This window comes from Diospyros lotus, chromosome 14 (genome assembly GCF_014633365.1).
Source record: "Diospyros lotus cultivar Yz01 chromosome 14, ASM1463336v1, whole genome shotgun sequence".
NCBI lineage: Eukaryota > Viridiplantae > Streptophyta > Magnoliopsida > Ericales > Ebenaceae > Diospyros > Diospyros lotus.
The window spans coordinates 30,199,922-30,222,384 of record NC_068351.1 but is presented as its reverse complement, the minus strand read 5'-3'; the positions used below and the strand labels follow the sequence as shown (position 1 = coordinate 30,222,384).

The 22,463-nt window shown below is 34.0% G+C and overlaps 1 protein-coding gene across 2 annotated transcripts; it reads right to left on the bottom strand.

The window, feature by feature from the left end:
• Positions 1-13,969: 13,969 nt before the first annotated feature.
• On the bottom strand, positions 13,970-17,470 carry LOC127789809 (uncharacterized). 2 transcript variants are annotated; one of them, XM_052318812.1, is made up of 5 exons: positions 17,151-17,337; positions 16,933-17,055; positions 16,768-16,842; positions 15,238-15,858; positions 13,970-14,714 (listed from the first exon to the last, which is right to left on the bottom strand). In XM_052318812.1, the coding sequence occupies exons 2-5, from the start codon at positions 17,017-17,019 to the stop codon at positions 14,418-14,420; spliced, it is 1,080 nt and encodes a 359-aa protein (XP_052174772.1). In that variant the 5' UTR covers positions 17,020-17,055; positions 17,151-17,337; the 3' UTR covers positions 13,970-14,417. The 2 variants fall into 2 exon arrangements, with proteins under 2 accessions (XP_052174772.1, XP_052174771.1); XM_052318811.1 differs by having other exon boundaries at positions 13,971-14,714; positions 17,200-17,470.
• Between the last annotated feature and the right edge of the window lie 4,993 nt (positions 17,471-22,463).

Genomic DNA, 22,463 nt, shown 5'->3' with positions numbered 1-22,463 from the left:
GGGCAAATCTAGATTTTTATTTATGTACTTTTATGATTTTTTTTGTACGGTCACTTGAATTTTTTGTTATTTAATTACACTTATTTATTTATATTTTTAAGTTAATTTAATTTTTATATTTGTATTTTTTTAATCAATTTAACTACTTTACTTTGATGTGTAAAAAAAAAAAAAGATAAATACAAGTATATAAATGTATTCAAAATAACGAAAAGTTTAAGTTGTCACCAAAAAAAATAAAGTATATTTAATAAAATTGAGTCAAAAATATAAATTTAGTTGCTAAAATATGAAATCAAAGTATGAATTTCATATTTTATAAATTTAGTTGCTAAAATATAATATTCTTTTTTTTGGTGACGAATATCTTCTGTCGCTAACGTTTTAATTTTTAATTTATTTTTTTTGTGATGGATTTATTCCGTCACTAACATTTTAATTTTTAATTTATTTTTTTTGCGACAGATTTATTTCGTCGCTAACGTTTTTATATTTTAATTTCTTTTTTTTCTTTTTTAACGACGTATTTATTTCATTGCTAAAGTTTCTAATTTTTAATTTATTTTTTTCGTTTTTAGCTACGAATAATTTCCATCGCTAAAGTTTCTAATTTTTTAATTTATTTTTTTCTTTTTTAGCAACAGAACAAATCAGTCTCTAAAGTTAATTATTTTTATTTTTTTTCTTTTTTAGCGACGAATTTGTTCCATCGCTAAAGTTTATTATTTTTATTTTATTTTTTTTCTTTTTTAGCTACGAATTTCTTCCGTCGCTAAAGTTTTTTTTTTTATTTTATTTTTTTTCTTTCTTAGCTACGGGGTTTCTGTTGCTAAATTCAAAAAATATTAGTTAAGGAATAAAGTATCGCAAATTCGTCGCAAAAATTTAGCGACAGATATCCATTGCTATTTAGTGACGATTTTTTTTTCGTCGCTAATTCCGTCACTAAATAATATTTTTCTTGTAGTGACTACTGCCTAAAGGATATGATTAGCATTATCCATTCATTGTAACTTAACTATTGCCTAATATTACCTATTTTATTTATTTTATGAGAATATTACCTATTTTATAATGACTCAATGTATTTAATACTCTTATTGAAAGTCATTTTTTATAGTTAGGTGTATCACTAGCTGCAAGTACGTAGAGTAAATCTCTCAAATTTACAAAATAATATAAGGGAAATGGTATATCACAATCAAATTTGATAAATAATTTTTATAAATTTAGGTAATATACGTAAATTTATAACAATTATATTTAAATTCATAATAATTTTATTTAAAATTAACAATAAATCCACTTACTCTTATAAATTTATGTACGCCACATAAGTTTATAATAGTTATTTATTAAATTTACTCATAAGTATAACATTCTCGAGGTATAATTAATTAATAGGGATATTTATTTTATGGAAAAAAAGAAAAGAAAAGATAGGGATACTCATGATGGATGGCATTGACATGATGACCAAGTCTATATTTGGACTTTATCAGTCAAAGTATAACCAAACAAGTTAATGTGATCAAAATCAAATATAATATGATTGGATGTTGGTTCCTAAGCTCGTAGAATCACATAAAAAATAATATCTTTTAAATATATAGAGTTTGCATGAAAATCTAAATATGGAAAGAAGGTTCTTATTCAACTATTTATTTCCAAACAATTAATAGAAAGAAATTATTTGGACCCAAGCTATAAATTAATGTTTACTAATCCAAAATCCCTAGTTACCACTACTATATAAACGCTACTATTCAAGATCTTATAAAAGAATAATTAAGCCAAAATTGGCACAAGAATCAAATGTTGGGATAAAGTTTGAGGAATCAATTGGGTTTTCAAACCCATTTAGGTATTAGTATTTTATGTGTTAGGTTTAACATTTAATTTTTAATATTTATATATAGATCAATCAAAATCACATGAATTTAGAAACACACTAAATTCGTCAATCAATATCCCCAATAAGTTCTCAAACTCATGTGATGTATTAAATATTAAATGTTAAATACTATAAGTAACTAATCAAATCCTTTCACACTTAAATATTAAATTTAAGTAATCAAAACCTTGTCAAAATTTAAAGTCTGAATTTTAAGAAAGGAGATGTATAATAGTGGTGGGGGATAGAAGCCACCTACCCAATTACAGTCGCACATTAATTAAATGACACGCATAAATGTCCTTTTTCAAAGTTTCAACGCTACAATGTTTGTTCAACGCCTGCATACAGGCGGCGAGTATATAGCAATAAATATTGAAGATAGAATTTATTTATTTTTTATGTTCAAATCCATTGAAATATTTGGATATAATTTTATTTTAAGATATGTTAATCTCATACCAATTTCCATAAGTTAAAGTTTAGATTAAAGTAAGGATTGGGAGGTGGTAGAATTTTTAGATCCCATGGTCAAACTTTTTGTCATTATAATTTGATTGATGATTCAATTAATTGTATATCTCTTGAGTGATTAATATCAAGTTAAAAATTGACATCTAAGTGCTCTATGCCCCTCATCAGCTAAGTCAGTTATTCATATATTTTAGAAACCATTTTAATAAGTGATTATGGAATAACTTAATCTGTTGAGAAAATATGAAAATACCCTACACTTAAAACTCCCCAAGGAGGTGACCAAAGACATCTTAGACTTGGGGTCAAGACCCATGGTACCACGGGTTCTTGGCCCAAGGTCAAACCTAAATGAAAAATTCAACTCAAAGGACTAGATCCTAAACCATACTTGGAACTAGACTCAGGAGTCATGGGTTCTAATCTAATCGTCTACATAGCATGATTATAGTGTGTCATTAGGCTTGTATTTAATTATTCGCGTAGCACAATTTTAGCCCTCCACCAACCCTATGGTGCGCCCATATAAAGACACACATTCCAAGAGTTAGATATCTCTATTATTGCGTCACTCTATATTATTGCGTCACTCTATTTTGGGTCTTGTGACTGACTTAATCGTCAAATAACATGTTAGAAGAGAGTCCCATTCTCTTTTTAGAAGTCAAGTAAGGTTGAATATAGATAGGAATAGCTTGTGGTGGTTTAGGAAAGCTAGTCCAATGGTACAACCAGACAAATATGGTGATGATCAACTCTAAAACACTATTAATAAGTATTGTAATAAATAAATCTTTTTATGATAAAAAAGAAAAGACTCTATGTAATATCCCGGTAATTCGGGAATAATTTATGATTATTAGTTTAATCAGGAGCAGCTGATAATGATTAATTGAAATTGGGAGCGGTTGGTAATTAATTCCTAAATCTTTGGGGATGTATTAGAATGTGATAATTTATTTGGGTAATTTAGGAAATATTGAATTATTTAATGGTATGTGGAAATAATTATTTATTGGGTTAATTTAAAGAAAAATAATAATTTATGTTGTTTTGAGAAAATAAGAAATTAAGGGTAATTAATTAAATTATTTGAGAATATTTATGGAATTAATGATGGAATTAATTTGGTGAAGTTTTAGGAATGTTTGGGGTATAAGTGTATAAGAGGAAAATTGGATGTGGGTTGCATGTGGTAATTTTTGAAAGTTGTGGGGTCATAATGTAATTTCCAGCAACTGACGCAGAGTCGCCTTAAATTTAATTTGGTGCGCTTATATGATTGAGTATGGTGGCTAGCCGGGTGGTTGCGCGCGAGGGTGGCTTGGGCGAGGTCACGGATTTTGATTCGCGGGGGCGTGCAGTTGGGGAAAGAAATGCTGATTTTAATCAGCAGCTCAGCCCCAAAACGACGTTGTTTTGGGGCAAAGAGGTGGGCAGCCATGCCACGGCCGGGTGGCGCGCGCTGGTGAGCCCGCGCTGCTCCTCCCACGCCCTCTATTTTTCATGTATTTTAAGGTCAAATTGCCAATTTTTTCGTGGGATTAGATTGCTATTTTAAGGCTTCAATTGAGGCTAAATTGGGAGCAGAACAGAGAGCAAAATGGAGAAGAAACAGGCGCGAAGACAGCGTGAAGAAGGGAGAAAATAGAGAGAAAATTCAGAAAATTAATTTTTATTCAGCGCAATCGAAGATTTGAGGGGCGATGTAGGTTAATCAGCTTATATTAAATATTTTCTAAGGATTAAATCTTATTTTTAGGCTATATTTTGGCTTATTTTAGTGTTATTATTATTTTACAGTGCGAGAGTATTTAAGGCCAAAAATTTGCGAAATAAGGCAAGCCCTCTTCACTTTCTAATTTTTAGTGGCCTCATATACTCATAATAGTCTTGATTTTATACCGATTTAACTAGATTATTGGAGATACGCGTATGGGCTCTGTATCGAAGCTTAGTGTAATTAGTAAAAATTACTAATTTGTGTAGCGGCAGAGCAAGGAGGTGGGAATCTGCTAAACCCTCTGTAAACCCTACAATCTTCGTGTAAGTCCCCGTTGTTTCTTATATTTTATCCCCTCCCTTACTCGAAATCAACGCCTAGCATTATTTATTGAGTTATTATTCATTTGGTAAGATTTAAATTAAATTCAAGACTTCTAGAACTTTATTTGTTGTGAGCCTATGGGGGTTTGCACCGCCCCCACTTCTCTTGGGAATGGTGCTGAACCCAACTTGAGGACTAGGTTTCTAGATGTGCGAGTTTATTTTATGGATTTCTTGGGTGTGGGTCGGCTAGGGCTATTGAGCAGTGGGGCAAGGGTCGACTGTTTGGTGACATTGGAATAGACTATTGTACGGCTCTGAAGTGGACCGTCGAGCAGACACTCCTAGTTACTGACCGTTGACTGGTGCCGCTGCTGACTAGCCCTGTCATTATATGGTTTATGTGATTTACTGTATGATTCGATATATTGTATTACCGTTCATGGTTTGATATGCACATGGGTACGGGATGCATGTTAGGGTATCATATATTGAGTATGCTGGGACACGGACATTCTAGCATGGTTAGGTTGCATCTGGCACGGGCATATGCATCGCGTGTAGTTTACTATGTGGGCGGAGCATGGCCTGATGCCTGGATGTATGGGCGCCGGTGTATCACGTTGATATTTACTACGGCATTGTATTTTTATGTGCATTGCATGGTTACCGACAATTCACAACTCTCGGACGGGAGGACTGTTCCGAGGGAGCCTACAACTCGGTTATTCTACAGCTCGTGTGTCGGGAGAATCGACCCGAGCATTCGGATTATGGGAGCACCGACCCGAGATGGCACGCACAGGTTTGTTGAAGATATATGTTGCCTCTCAGGGTAGCGGCAGCGGCAAGTTGGTATGGGACTTGGGTGCCGTGTGTCTTGTGTGGGCCTCAAAGATTGATACGTGCTTTTATTTATGCTTTTATACTGTGTTGGACGTCTCATGGCTTGTGTGTGCTTGAGTGATTGGTGTTCTGGGGAGAGTTTATTGGATATGTTCAGCCTTTAGCCTTCCTTTCTTTATGCTTGTTGAGTCTCTTGACTCACTTTGCTTTCCATCATTCCAGGTAGAGGCAGCGTGAGTCAAGGGCAAGGAAGATAGCGTCTGGCGGCAGAGTCGGTATGGTGTACAGGCAGTTCTGTCAGTTCCTGTCAACTCTGATGTTTGAGAGGGATTCCCTTTATTATTTTTTACTGTGCCAAGTCATTTCTCGTGTCTCATGTATGTCGGCATAGGTGTCTGTATATATTTATTTATCATGTGAAAGCTGTGCTAGCGGAGTATCTGTAGTGCATGCATGTGTATAACTTAGCTTCTGCTGTTTGATTTCTTGTGTATGTATGCCAGGGTAATTTATGTCTTGTGTTTCATTCTTTCTCCTTCCATAGGCATTCTCGTTCGGATAGTCCGGGTGATTGGGATATCCGAACGAGGGTGCTTACACTATAAAATATAGAAATTCAATTAAGACCTTCTTGATATCCTCGAGAGTACAAGGAAACAGTCTTTTGAGAATGGCAAAACCTTATCGTTGCCTTGTATTAAAAGTATCCCTTTTCAACATAATAAGAGGTTTTATTCAAAATAAAAAGCTTCTAAAAGATGGCATTTTTTTTAAATAAATACCTTTGCATGGTTGGCCAAAAGCTTGCCTTAGTTAACTAATTTTAAATTTTTAAATTTTTAAATATGTCTGTGAAACCTTTTCATGTGTAGTCAACGAACATTGTTATGTAGTTGAGCAATTTTAGATAACAAGTATGTTATAATTATGACTCAAAATTTAAATTTAATTATGATTAGAATGTCAAATTTGACTATGATTGAAATTACATCTACAATTGAAGATTTATTTTTTTTTGAGACTCATCAAAATTTTTTTTCTTCGTAGCTCATCTTTTGATCAAAATACGAATTTATTTAAATTCATTTTTATATACATCTATAAATGAATGGTAAATTTATAAATATACCCAATACCTTAGAATTATTACAGTTATATCACTATTATTGTATTAATATCATTTTAGTGATATTTTATTTTTTATGTCCGTGATTTTTTTTAATTTGAGTTTTTCACGTTAAATTTTGTATTTATTTGTATGGTTGATGATTTGTTCGTTGTTTTTTTTTATTCAAAATTATAACAAAGTATTAGATTTTGGGTCTAGTTTGTATGGTGGACCATTGGATAAGAATAATCCACCAAAGAAAGAAAGTATAAATCTTCATAGGGCTCAGTTAGCACCTAGTTTAATCAACTACTATTGAAAATGAGTAGTCGACAAAATGAACCCAAAATCAAAAGGCACTCATTCCCTCCCTTGAATCATTTTTCTGGACAACACAATACAGATTGATCAATATTGTCTGAGAGATTAGGGTCGCCTTCTAGAGACCTCCTTAATAATATCGCATGCCCCCATTTTATTAAATTTGTGAGTTACATAAGCAGAGCATCACACCAAACAACCGCAAGTCTAAGGGCAATTCAGTGAATAAAAGTATGAATGAAATTGTTTGGGCGCCGACTTTTTTCTTCTACTTCTGGCGCCGGCATTATCCAGTGACCGCGTCTGGCGCCGGCATTATCCACTGACCGCGCCTCGCATTGCGGCGCCGCACTCCACACCTCTGCCCGCCCTTTTGACTTGGTCGAGTAATTACGCGTTATCTTGTCGTTTTTTTTTTTAAATCAGAAAGCAAGATTTTCTATTAATCACAGCTGAATAGACTTCAATCAAAGCCGACATATCTAATTTTATTCTAGAAAGGAAATACCCATTTAGATGTTCCTTCAACTTCAATTTCAATTTCTGTTACTATTTTAGTATTTTTAAATCTTGTTATTTAGATCTAATAATAGAATTTATATATATCAAGAAATAATTTTCAAGCTGATAAATTCTTTTCAAAATGAATACTGTCAGAAGATACAGAAAGGACAATCTTTGTGTGGCCACTCTAAAACTTAAGTTAAATTTTTTAAAATACTTAGAGAAGTTATAGAACTCTTGAATCAGTATTTGTGATTTTTTTTTTTGAATGAAGCATCTTTTATTTATAGAGAAACCTGAGATTTGAGGATAAATATCCATAGTATTCTTATATTGACTATGATTTGGACTTTTTATGGATAAGATTTATCCATTACAATTTTTTTTATAGACTTTTTACATTATGTTCACACATTAGTTAGGACTTCATTGGGAGAGTAAGTTTTAAGGAGACATGCCAGTCTGCTAAAGCCTTGCTTGTTAATTTTTTTCTTGAGATTATCATAAATCTTTTGAGAGAATCTAGTATGTCGAAACTATTAATAGTCTTAGGAGACTGTTGATAATTTTCAAGATAATTTCTTAAAAATCTTCTGGAACTATCGATAGCTTCTAGGAGATTATGGATTGTTTGAACAATTTCTCATGTTTTGAGGTGTTTTCTTCTTCATGAGCTTTAGTTTTTGTCTTTTTTAGGACTTTACTCTTATAGACTTTGACGTGTGATACATCACTAAATTATCTTTTTAGTTTTGTCTCTAAATGAAAGTAATTAAAAAATAATAAATTTCTTACAATATTTAACCACATAATAGGTAACATTGTAAAAGCCAAAAAAATGATAAAAGTTGAATTGAAAAATGGATGACCCACAACGCTCCAACCTATTTCTTCCCTATTTATAGCTTCATCTATTCGAAATAATATTGATGTGTCTAAGAAAGTGAATCGAGTTTAAGATAGGACTAAGAGGAAAAGCTTGAAGAATAAGGTTTGGGAGATTTTTACATCAAAGCATTTCATAGGAGACCTTCTAGAGGCCTCTCCCAATAACACTTCCAAGAGATCTTTATGAAAGTCTTTTGCGGGTCTCATAGATATAATTTTTTGGAGACTTTTCGAATTATGGCCCATCAAGAATACATCAATCACCTCCGAGATTTTTTTATAGAGATCAAAAACAAATAATCTCAAAAGATGCTGATACTCTTCTACATATTAGTCTTAACCTTAATACATAAGAAGTCATCCATCCAATCAAGATACACAAGAACTTTTACACAAGCCATTTGTATAATAGGAGCATTATGATTATGGGTTTAAACTGTTCTGCTTCTTTCCTTCCAAATAAGCTCATAAATTTTATAATTGCTAATAGATTAGAAAACAAAGGACACCGTTGATTTATTTGTTGAAAGGTATAAAGACAAAAATTTATCAATTGTTACATATACTTATAACTACTGCACACACAAATAATTTAAGTGAAGAAACTTTCATGTACAATCATTACGTGCACAACTTATTAATTCAAAGTTTTTAATTAATTCTTCAATTTGAAGTGTGTTTGGGTTTGATAAGGTTTGAACGCAATGAATCTACGTTATGAATCCCTTGACGCCAAAGGGTATCATCAACATGGGCTTAGTTGGCTTCCGTTGTGACATTCTGTGGGGTTGTCTTGTTTCCTAACCATCCATATATATATAGTTAGATATTGGATCCATCATCACTCATATATGCACTATTACATGGCTAATTTTTCGGGAAATTAGGGTAATTTTAACCATGGAAAGAGAAATAAAAATAATTAATTAAGAAATACCTTTTGTGATTTAAATTTGTTCTATTTATTTTATTTTAATTTTATTGTTGTTTTTCTTGCAGTTTAATGTATATGTCTGTTTCTCCTTGATTTTCAATAAAAAAAAAAGAAAATAAAATGGGTGATGCCAGTTTGTTTATAACTTAGATGCATATAATTTTTAATTAATTACATGTTCAGGACATTATCGTCAATAATTTTTATTTTTCCCCAAGTTATTTTTGGGTAGTTGTAAAAAATTTTATTGAGGATAAGTAAATTTTATTATGATTGTGAATTCCCATTAATAAAAGAAGAGTATTGTTAAATAATTAAGCAATAATAAATGTATTTTATTTTTAAATAAGATATATGAGTAACGCTATAGTTTAGTTGGCACTTTTTAATTAAAAAATGAAAGAAAATAAAAAAATGCAATGCAAACATGAACACCTACATCCTTTTATTTCCCAATGGAAATGCGTCAATTAGTCTAGAGATCTATCTCCGGTCTAAATAAATAGTATTACTCAAGATATATTCATTTTATCGTATTTTCAACATTTCAATAATTTTTTTAGTTAATTAAATGATTCAAAACATGATATACTTATCACCAACAAATAAAATTATTTTGAAGATAAAAATAAGATTTAATAAATATATATTATTTAAAAATAATGTGAATTTATTATTGCTTAGCCTTTGCTCTAGAGCAAGTGTTAGCATTGCCCATAAATGAGTTTTGCTAACAAGTGTTATGCACTTTATTTTTAACACTAAACATTTCTATTCTTTTATAAAATCTAATTTTATTATTTCACTGGGGGCTCAAATTTTTGGGTATTAATTTTAAATTAATTTCAAGGATTTGTATATATATTTAAAATTTTAGTTGTGTTAGAACCATGACAGTCTTATTGGACATGATAAATAATTACAATTACTTTAAATTTTATAGGATGAACCGTTAATATTTCATTTTAGAAAAGAGGAAAAAAAAATTCTAATGGAGGATGAGGGGATACCCAAATTGCACCCCCAGTTGGCCAAAACATAACAAATTGGGTATTGACCTAATAGCGACCAAGCAAAAGATGCTAGAAGATTTCAAGTTCACACAAGAAGTCCCTTAATGAATGAGCACCCAAGGGCCAAAACCATAAGCTAAACAAGGCAGTCAACATACATCTTAAAATAAATATAGCTTCTCTGTAGGTTATGATGCCTGCAAGAAGCTCAGGTTAGAAATCTAGCTTTTCATTAATTGAGGTATAACTTAACACATACATATACATATTATTTTAGTATATTGTTTGTAATTTATTAATATAAAAAAAAGTTATTCAACATAATATTCTATTTTATTATTATTGTTTTACAAAAAAATTAAACAAATGGGCCAAACAGGCCAATCCATGCAAAAACGAGCCAGCCTATTTTACATGTCTTGACCTAATTGAGAATATGGCAACTAAGCATAGAATAAACCTATATTTCTGCCCCTAAAGGAGGCCCAGTTAGTTAAAATACTTGGCTCTAAATATTGGTCTGAGAAATTTCCTGAGAACTGCTCCTTCAGAACATTCGAATGTAAACAAAGACCTTCACCTTCAAAAAACAAGGGTTAATTTTTACATATAAATAGACTATATCTTATACAGTCTCCATAGGTAAAAATGTATTATACAAGCTCTTTTCGGAACCTCATAAAGCATGCGCGCATTAACCAAACATAATCTGCAAGCTGCTTCTATTCTATGTAACCCCAGAAATAGTAGCATTCCTTCCTGCTATGAGTTTGCCAAAATTCAAAGCACAAGAAAATCAAATTGCTACGGAGACCAACTACATATAAACTCTTATAATTCCAACTTACCAACATTATGTTACCTGTTGCGTGTCTCCATTCCATCATTCTGCTTTTCCAGTCCAGTAGATGTTAACTTTCTTCAAGGAAGAGAAGGCCTAGCATGAAAGATAAGAGCCTGTCAGACTAGCTAAGGATGACGCCTAGAAACCGCGCAAGTACTTTCTCAAAAAACCCCTAATTTCGCGGGATCTAGGCAAGTCATCCTTGGCTACCAAACAAGGCTCTCTATCTTCATACTAGATCACTCTTCCTCTGTTGCTCTCTGGACTGGAATGCCAATCCCCAGTGACAATGCATCTATATATAGGCAACAAGCATGGAGAGATAAGATTCTAGTTGCTGGATAACTGGGCTCATCCTTTCCTTACCAAGCTTTTTTCATCATATGTATATATAGCATTATATTTCATTAATTCTAATTATCTTTGACTATAAGGAGAATATGTTCCTCCATTAATTGATTTAAGGGGACCGATCATATGACTAACTGACCCTTAGACATCCTCTGGGGAGATCTCAAAGTGGACTTGTGAAGTGGGGAATAGGGGAAGAAGATAGGTGAGCAACTAATGCAGATACCATATGCTTATTGATCAATCAACTTGGAGTGGACCATTTATCTCATCATTTATTCTTTGCAGTAATCAGCCAGAGTTAAACCAGCTTGGTTTTGGTTTATCTAGCGAAAAAGAAATGAAAAGAAAGAAACCCACAAAAAACCCAACCTCATTATTATGATTATCATTTTTTTTTTTGCCAACTATGATTATTGTGTTTTCGCATCTACTACTTCAGAACTTCTACCACTGTGTCTTTGGAGAGTGGGGTTTGGGATGATATCCCACTGCAGTTTTGAGGTGGGATTATGACTTTTAGAGACATGGAGGAAGAATCAGATAGGAGACTTAGAATGTATGATTGAATTCAGGAATTTTAAGCTCTGATGTCGAGAACATTGTGAGTGTATGGATGGAGACACAACTGTGTTCCGCTTTATGAGCTCATTATTCCAGTCCTACTAGATCAAGTCATCCAGAACCAATGTCAACGGCCTTAATTTGGCTAGATACTTCAATTGTTGGATTTATAATAATCATCAAATTATAGCTTTTTGGGGCGAGTTTTTATAGTAATAGTAAGATAATTCTTTAATTTGTGATTAGAAGATTTCATACAAGTTTGAGAATGAAGCAAGGGTAACAAATAATTTTATCCAATTTTTATAAAGCAGAAAATCTCTTGTTCACTAAGAGCACCCTTTCATTTGGCTAGAGTTTAGTCCTTGAGCAGTCGATATAAGTCATCATAATACAGACTTTGTCAGACTTCTAATTGAGTCAACCAATCAGATTTGGACAACCATTTGACTTTGTCCTTTTGACCTTAGGAATTCAAACTCTTCTGTTGGCAACTTGTATTTCTGCAACTTCAGTGTATTATTTATTCCAAGCTTCTTCAATCAAAAAGAAACCAAAGAAGATCCATCCTTTCTGTTGCAATCAACTTTTTATCTATTATGTCTTCCCTTCAATACAGGGCACTTTCTTATCAAACAAGGGTATCAGAATAGGTGGCACCCTGGCCTAGTAAGAGCAGTACTACCCAATAGCTCAATTAAGCGTGGTCAATATCCACATTTAATTGCAATATCAACGAGCTTGCTCAGTTGCCATGTGGGCCAATGTCAGTTCTTTCCAGCCGTAAATGTTTGGACAACTACCTTATCTACTCTATTCTCACAACATTAATACCAACATCAACTAGAGCAGCAATAACTTCGGGGTGTTCTTATTGTGTGCTACAGAAGAAGGGATATTTATTTTGACTCCCTCTGGTGTGAATCAGATGTGAATCAGAGGTCATAGAAGAGATGGTTGAACTTGAAGGTCTGGATTCATTTAGCCGGCCCATTTAGTGGGATGACTAAGTGCCCATGGCGCATTGCTGCGGAATTCTTGTTGTAAGAATTACCTTTAAGGAAAAACAGTAGCATTTGGCCAGATTTTCTAAGAAATGATTGCATTTGTTGAGAATAGACCACCACAAATACAAATAGAAAATTAATTTTGTGATGCCCACAAGATCAAAATCAAAAACATATAGATGTATATGGTTCAGTAAGATGCCTACATCCACAGGTGGAGGAGGAGCAAAACCTCACTATGTAAAGAGATATATAAGAGATAGAACTCTCACTTCTCAACCTAAAACCCCTACACACCCAATCTCACAATTTTTTCTCACCATGAAATATTCAGCTGTAAAGGGGTATTTAGAAAGATAAGGATAGGTCAGAAATTCTAATCCCACTTAACTTGGGAAAGGTTATCAAAAATCCTATCTCAATCTTGAATTGGTAAATCAAATACAAATTCAAATAGAATTCTAGTCAACCCAAAAGTAGTGTTGCTATATATGTTTGTTTAAGTGATTGAAAAAAGTACTTTTAACAATAAAATTTGCAAAAAGATACTGATAAAAGTGTTTATGTAGCTTTTTTTTTTTAATAGAATGTTTATGTAGTTAATACTATATGATTGCAAAAAAACTTTTAACATTTTTCTTAATTCTTATGATTAAATATTACTTTAATTATGAAAATGAGTAAAACTAGATCATCAGATTTAAGTAATAAAAAAATTTTACGATACATTTTATTTCTCTTTGTACAAAAAGTTCGCCCTGAGCAGATATGGGAAAATCAGATGCAATTCGCTCAGCAGTAGGAAATTAGAAAGCTAGGACATAAAAGGCAACTAGCCTGGGCAAAGAGGGTATGACACTTCCTCGTACTGCCTATTTCTTCGTTTTCATTCTTCTTCTTTGACCCAAAAAGCCATCCCAATTCTAACTCGACGGCTGGAGGGGCTTTCTCAGAACCGTAGGCGGTTCTTCTTCTTTAGTTGCAGGATCCGGAATAGACCTTTGGTCGGGTCATCGCCGAGCTTGGGTTTCCTGAGGGCGCAATTCCCCACGTCATCAAATGGAGCAATCCAGTAGAACAATATAAACCTTGGAAAATATGTTGAGAACTAATTCCTTGGAATGGAAAAATGGCTAGGACAAACAATTGATGTTGATAGAATTTTCTTATCAAATACCTACTACGTTTCCATTTGATTTTCTTATCATGTTTTTGTTTTCCATTTTCCCTATATTTTCTGGCTGCACTTTCCGATTCCCTTCCCCTGCCTGTCCTGCTTCCGATTCCTATTTCAACAACAATGATCTGATCCTATTTTCTAATTTTACCATTCAATCTTGCAGCAATAATGCTGAAATTGATAACGTCATGTGCTCTAAATTTGATGGATTATCCTCTTAATTTTCATAGATTTGCCTCGCTAGAAATGGGAGAACAATAAGGATCAATTCATCATGTTGAATTCAAGAAAGCTATCGTTATAGAAAATTAAGACATGCATGTTTTCTAATCATGCATCTACTTCGGCTACCAATAGGAAAGGCACCATGAAAACTACCCAATATTCTATTTCTTCTACGGTAGTAAGAAGTTAAAAGAACGAATCTGCCTTCATATATGACTTCAAGGAGTGATACACTTGCCGGACTGGACCTGCCAAGTTTCTGGTGAAGCTGATGAGCCCAACAGTCGATGAGAATCCAAGTATGGGCTTTGTGGAGTTAGCCCTGACAAGTAGCTCCTTGTGTTGGGCCGGCCACTGACCCGGGTTGTCCTCTCCCTGGGATTTTTATTCAGTCTCCTGTGTAGAAGCCCTTGTAGTCCAAGTGGACTCTCTGGTGTTCTATATGTCCTTTTCTTTTTCAGTAGTTCCCACAGCAGCTTCTCATCTTTAGATTGATCTTCCTCCGTACCTATAAACTTTATGGGGAAAAGAACACGAATGCAAAATACAGCCTTGTCAGTTGCCTATCAAAAGATGACCATATCATTTTGCATGAATAGAACCTGAAAGACATTTTCCTTCTGTAGAAAAGAAAAATAAGTGCACACAATAAGAATTCGTTTTGATCAGAGGCAGTAATTTTCCAATAATAGAAAATGTAGCATCATAAAAATCTGAAAATTTTATCATTCATGAGTACAATGTGGCATTGCAGAAAATAAAGCTACCCAACAACTGGTGATAAAGTATTTGTCAATGTCAACTAATGAAATACTGAAGTGATCACGTATGTTCAGAGGCACATATTCCATTCTGCATTCATTTACACATAAGCTTCCTGATTAGCAAGAAAATGTTGTGCAAGATAGCAAAAGTAAAATATGATTCTGATTATGTAGGTTTCCTAATTGGGATCTATCACACTTGAAGTCAAGTCAGGATGCCAGTTTTCAAACTGTGATCGAAAATGAAGAAATATGTAGATTAGTTATATGATACCTTGTGTGGCACAAAAAACTCATTGGACCCTTTTTTGGCTTCTGAGAATTGAAGATACTCCTTCATCTTCCTTATACTATCTTCTGACTTCTTCAGATTGCTCAAAGTCTCAATATTCCTCTCCTCAGCTGCTCTCATGTTCCTTTGCGCTTGCTCCAATTCTAGTTTTCCATCTCTCAATTCTCTTCCCATCTCTTCCACCACAGACAATAAGTGTAGGCATGTCCCAGTAGTCATTTCAGCCTTAAGGCCCCTCACATACTCCACCATTGGAGAACACATTTCTTTAGCTAGTTCTTGCATCAGATCTTCTATACCTCCCTCTACTGATCCAAGGGCCACATCTACATGTTCAAACGTAGCTCGAAGGAGCTTTAGTGTAACATCAGTGTCATTATTTTGACCTGCCTGGTGAATACAAACCACAGATGCCATGGCTTTCTGAAAGAACTTGTGGATGGAAATCCTATGGTCAGTCAGAGCCTGAAGGATGTCACTATGGCTAGAATTGACTTGAGTTTCAATTTGTTTAAGAAGCTGAACCAGTTGTATCAGCTGCAGTCTTTGCTTCTGTATGAGTTCTCTGCCTAACATGGTTGCCTTAGAACCATAACTGTCTTCCTGCAAATTTGCAGGGGCAGGTGACCATGTGAATATAAAAGGGAAACCAAAGGAAGCATTGAACAGCTTTTGGAACAATAGATCATCAAGCCAATACTTCACAGTTCACTGAAACATTGAAGATTATTGAAAAGAAAATCCTACATTTCAACCAATCAAACACAAATGCAATTGAATTTTGCAGTCTGGTCCTCTCACGAGGTCAGTCAGGTTTATCTGTTGGCTTAACCCACAAAACCAGAGAAAATGTGATGGCATAAGCCTTATGTGCTAGGGGGATCACATGCCATCCATTCTGTGACTAGATAACATGGCAAACACTATTTTGCCTGTATTTTATTGGTAGAGAAGTCCACCATTACAATATATCTTTCAAATAGACATCCATCGTCACAAAATTGGAGGCTTACCATCTCTTCTATTAGGCACCAATAAGCATACTTCAGATAGCATTAAGCTATTAAATCCTTGCCAAGTGCCAAATTCCATATGCTTCACAAGTACATAGAGCTATAATCCTATGCAAAGAAAGCAATTATACGTGTGAAAGCATGAAAGGTAGATGCCTCACTCGCCAGTGAAACAATACCCCAAGTAATTGAATTGAATTCCAATATAATTTACTTACAAACCTTCAAAATGCTATTAATCATTTAACAGAACTTCCATAAATACGGATAATGCACTCTCATATCAGATGCTTTGAGCGTTTGATCCGTCGAGATCATTAAGATTATATTAATTTTACAGCTTTAATTTGCCATAAAGTGGATTTGATTCATTGAGGAGCAATGTGCAAAAATGCCGGCTAATCCGGTCTCAAATGTTTATGTGCTCACTCAATCTACCAAGTACAACCAATTATGCACAAATTGTGTATGTATGTTAATGTTCGCGAATTTGATGAACCTCATCTCTTCCTTCAATAGCAGAGGCTGATTTCGCCTGCCTTTCCGATTCATTTCTCCTGCTCCGGCTTCCTCGCTGGAAAATCAACGATAATAAGCACATTACGGCATCCGCTATATGCACAAATTTGCATATATATATATGGAGTTAAAGATGGGAAATTACTAGAGAAACCATATCCGTGTTCGCGATAATGGTGCTGAATCTTCCCTCTTCGGCCATTTCACCGGTCTTCAAACCGACAAGCCTCATCAATGGAATCGCGAGCGACGCGAATACCTCTTCGGCCTGCAAAAATCACATTAAAGACTGCAATTCTTAAAACTCAAACTAACACGGCGCTTGTAATTCGCATGGAAAGCGCGCAATCGGAATTAACGAACAAGGAGAAGAGAAATTCCAGCGGCTCTTGTTGGAGGCCAATGGATTTACTTCTAATAATCCACTTCGGATCTGAGATTTGAGGCGGCCGAATGCGAGTTTCATCTGCTGGTGGCGGGAGACGATTCGTGAGACTTTGCGGCAAAGCACCGCCGTTGACGGTGGTGGGGATTTCCTATACTTGAGGTGATTTACCATTTTCGCCTTTGGCGGGAAGAAAGCAAGGGAGTAGACTACAAGGCAGAGCGATGAATAATCTGTAAATGTATCCAAAGACCAACGTTTCAAATTACTCTCTCCCTCTCTCTCTCTATCTCTCGCTCTCGCGAAAAGCCAAGGCTGCTGCTGATCTGGTGAGTGGGTTAAACTTAGGGCGATAGAGGACAAATTTTAAGATTTTTGGGAATGCGAGGTTGGTAATTTGTATTTTTATGTTTGGTATAATGTTTTTATAAAAAAAATCTTAGAAAATAGGATTTTTAGAAATGATTTTTAAGTAACTTTCTAACAAAAAGATTTTCATAAGGGTTAAAAATTCAAGTTTCTCATAGATTTGAAAATATTTTTAACAAATAAAAAGACTAAAACACCCATTATTATTTTATAACTCCATACAAACATATTATATATATATATATTTATATTATTTATTATAAAATATTATATATATTAAAATAGATATTCATACAAACATATATATTATGTATATATATTATATGTATATACACATGCATATATATACATAATGTATAAAAAAATGATATTTTTTTTACTTTCTAAAGATATTGTGGGTTCTAATATTTTATATAGTAGAAGGAATTTATCATTTTTAAATAAAAAATTAAATAAAAATAATTTTAGAAAGAGAACATGAATTTCCCAGAATATTACATTTAAACCAAACATAAGAATATAAGATTCTCAAAAAAAAATACTCACCATTCTTGATAATATTTAAATCTAATCAAACATAAAATTACATAAATCCTAGGAATTAAAGATTTTCAAGAGTATTCCCAAGAATTTAAAACTTATCCCGTATGCATGTCTAATCAAAAGATTAAAATTTAATAATATATTAAATAAATATTTATACTAAATTATATACAATATTTAATGTAATATTATAATAAGTAAATTACACCTAAAACTTTTATATTATTTTGAGTAAATTATCAAAAAATATTAAAATTTTCCTATTATTTTAATTTTATAATAAGCTTTTAAGTTTTTTAATAATATAAGGAAAATTATGTTCAGTTTTAATTCTACAACAAGTTTTTGATTTTTTTTGTAATATAAGGAACTTTGTGTTTTTTTTTAAAATTTATAATAGGATTAAAAAAATTAAATAAAAATGCATTAAACATGAAAATTCGCACAAAGCAATTACAAGAAACACCAGGGGCATGCCCTGCTAACACGAAAACTACATAAACTAAATAACAGCAAACCAAGAAATAATGAGAACAACAATGCTACAACATAAGCATCTGAAAAGACATCATAACATAGGAGAAAAAAGGACTAAAGTAGGTAAGAAGGCGAGAGACGCCAAAAATAGACAAAAGCTAAACCTTGCAGAGTGCGAGGGAAGCGCATTGAAGCTAACCAAGACCAAATTGAGGTTTGGATCAGGGAAGCTAACTGAAAAGGGGAAAGGCTCATTATCTCAAAAGCAGTGGCTATTACGTTCTTCGCCAAATGAGATAGACAACTGCTTGAAGTGTAAGCCTCGTTGCCACCATCCACGAGGATTTGCCACGCCATCTATGAGCTGCCATAAGAATCCCATAGGAGCAGCTACACCAAGTCCAAGCAAACTTCATTTGACATCTAAAAAAAGAAATAACCTGCCAAGAAAAAAACAAGCAAAGAATAGATGGATGTGGCTCTCGAAAATGGCCATGCAAAGGTAACACCTGTTAGGAAAAGGGAAATATAGATTGAGATGGTCGAGAGTGGATAGACACTCCTTAATAGCAAGTCAAAGGATAAAAGCATAGAAGGGGACTCCTAACCCATGCCAAACAAGACGATACCAAGGGACCTTATCATACCTATTCTACAAGGCCCTCATGGCAGAACGCATAGAGAAGGCACCATCAGTTGTTGGGAGCCACCAAGGGCGATTAAGGGAAGAAATGCGTGGAGGGCCAGGCATCAAAGAGAGAAGGAGCTGAAGATCTTGAGAAGGGTCTGAATCAGGACAACGCTAAGCGCCTTGCACAATAATATCAGGCACTCTGGCAGTGGAAGGAATGCAGAACTGACGAGGAAAAAAGCAAGAAAAATAATCAACAAACTCCCCCAAGGGATGCTAATGATCGTGCCATAGAAAAACCCTATGGCCATCCCAACAAACCACCCAAAGAATCAACAAATCTTACCCTTAAGTTAGAGAAGCTTACGCTAGTACCAAGGGCCAGAATAGGGAATTGAAAGGAACTAGAAACATGATTCCCTAATACAATACAAGTGAATCCACTAAATCCATAGGGATTCAGAAGAAGCTTGCATGAGACGTCAAATGAGCTTAGTAACCAAGGCTTGATTCCATAGGAATAAAGTACGAAAACCCAAACCACCTTCATCCATAGGGCAACAGATGTCAAGCCAGGCTACTTTGGCTTTATGAAGGGATAATTTTGAGCCACTCTACAAAAATGCATGAACGATCTGATCAAGCTCTTTAAGGACCCTTTTAAGGAGAATAAAGATGGAATCCTAGTACACATGAATAGTAGAAAGCATAGATTGGACTAACTAAAGTCTACCAGCAAAGGATAAAAGACGCCCACGCCAAATACTTACCTTGAGAACGAACCCTATTAAGAATGGGATGACAATTGCTATAAGAAAGCTTTGTTGAGATCAAATGGATGCCTAAGTATCGAATAGGCAGGGTACCCTAGCAGAAACCGAAGGCCATAACCAACTCTGTCTGCAGATTCAGGGTGGAATAGCAAACAAAGCAATCACTTTTGAAGAGGTTAGCATAAATGCCCAAAAATTCAATAAAATGATCAAGGCAACGCTTTAGAATATTGATAGACGATCGGTCCCCATATGAAAAGAGTAAGAGGTCATCAACAAATATAAGCATGGGTAAGCCCAAATTATCACACTTCCAATGAAACTGAAAATCATCCACATGAGTATGATATGCAACAATACCATGAAGGACTTGTATGACTAGGACAAACAAATAAGGTGATAATAGGTCCCCTTGGTGAAGCCCTCGCTCGCCATGGAAGAAGCCATGAAGATGAATGTTGATCTTAATGAAGTACATGGTGGAAGTTACACAGGCACGAATCTAAGAAACGAAACGCAGGGGAAAATTCATGAGGCGAAGAACCATAAGCAAAAAATCCCAATTTACATAGTCATAAACTTTGCTAAGATCAACTTTTAAGGCACAACGAGGAAGGCCACACGGGAGGTGGTAACAATGAAGGAGTTCCTAGGCTAACATAATATTATCCCTTATAGAGCAGTCCGGCACAAAGGTTGTTTGAGCCTCATCCACAAATTGAGGCAAGGGGGGTTTGAGACAATTAGCAAAGATCTTAGCAATGACTTTGTAGATCACATTGAACACGAGATGGGCCGAAATATCTTAGCAATGACTTTGTAGATCACATTGCAGCACGAGATAAGCCGAAAATGACTAGGAGAAATAGGGTGAAGGACCTTAGGGATAAGACTAATAATGGTAGCATTCACCTCTCCAAGCAAGCTAACTTGACTGAAAGAAATTACAAACACCAGTAGTGAAATCAAAACCAACAACATCCCAGGCCTAACAAAAGAATTTAACAGTGAAACCATCAAAGCCTATTATCACCCATGGAGAACAGGGCAAGGCAGACTTCCTTAGAGAAGACACTCTTAATAAGATTTGGCCAACAATCCTACAAAAGAGAATGTTCCACGTACATGGCGACATCCTCTTGAGATAATGAGAATCCTGGAGGGGAGGGCCTAAGAGATTCTGGAAGTGGGATAGTCCGCACCAAGACATTAGAATATGTGAATTTTGGTTCTAAATAATAGGATAAATTATCCCTAGACCCTTGTAATTTGATCATTTACTTAGATACCTTTTGTGGTTTATTTTTGTCACTAAATGTCCTTGTAATTTACTTGATTTGCATAAACACCATTCATCAATTTTGAACACCTTAAAACAAATTAAATTAAAGATTTCCTTTGTTTTAACATAAAACATTTTATATTGAAAGATATTTTTTAAAGTAAAATATTTTATTTAAAAAATATATTTGTATATTATTTTCTAGTGTTTGGTTTACATAATAAAATATTTATAAAAAATTAGTTATACGTATATATATATATATATAAGTGTGTGTGTGTGTGTGTGTGAACATATATAAATGATGTATGCATCATGAATTTATAGATATATTTAGGCAAAAATTATATTTACGCCCTGAACTTTTACTTTTTTTTTTAACTCTAATCTTTTCGTGATTTTAAATATGCCCCTAAACTTTGGCCAAAAGCATATTTATACCGCTGAACTTTTAAGTTTTTTTCCTTGTAAAATCCTAAATTTTTTATAGTTTTAAATGTGTTCCTAAACTTTACAAAATCACTCATTTAAACACCTGACCAACAAGTGAACCAAAGGCATATTTCAGGTATTTAAACGAGTGATTTTGCACAGTTCATGAGCATATTTAGAACTAAAAAAATTTTAGAGTTCCACAAGAAAAAAATGTAAAAGTTTAGGGGTATAAATATGTTTTCTGCTAAAGTTTAGGGACATATTTAAAACCACGAAAAGTTTAAGGTTCCACAAGAAAAAAAAAAAGGTAAAAAGTTCAAGGGCATAAATATGCCTTTAGCCAATATATTTATATGTGTGTGTGTGTGCGCGTGCATGTGTATGTATGTATGTAAGTGTATGTGTGTGCGGATGTATATGTGCATACATATTTGTGTATATATTAGGTGTGTATGTGTGTGTATTATTCCCTCTAACTTTTTCCTTAGAGCCACTTGGCTCCCTCAACTTTAAAATGGACTTATCATGCCACTAAACTTTCAATTTTGGTACAATCACACACTCCATCTCTCAATTTCGGACCAATCATACACCTTTTGGTCCAGTTAACAAAGCGTGTGAAATCACACACGGTTGAGTGTAAACAATCAAATTAAGCTCCAACGACTAAAAATTGCATAATCTACTGCCATTTATGTTCCTTCTCATTGTTATCATCGACAACCGACTAGAAGTACGAAGACGACAATTGACTGACCGTGCTTCCTCGCGCCGACAACCA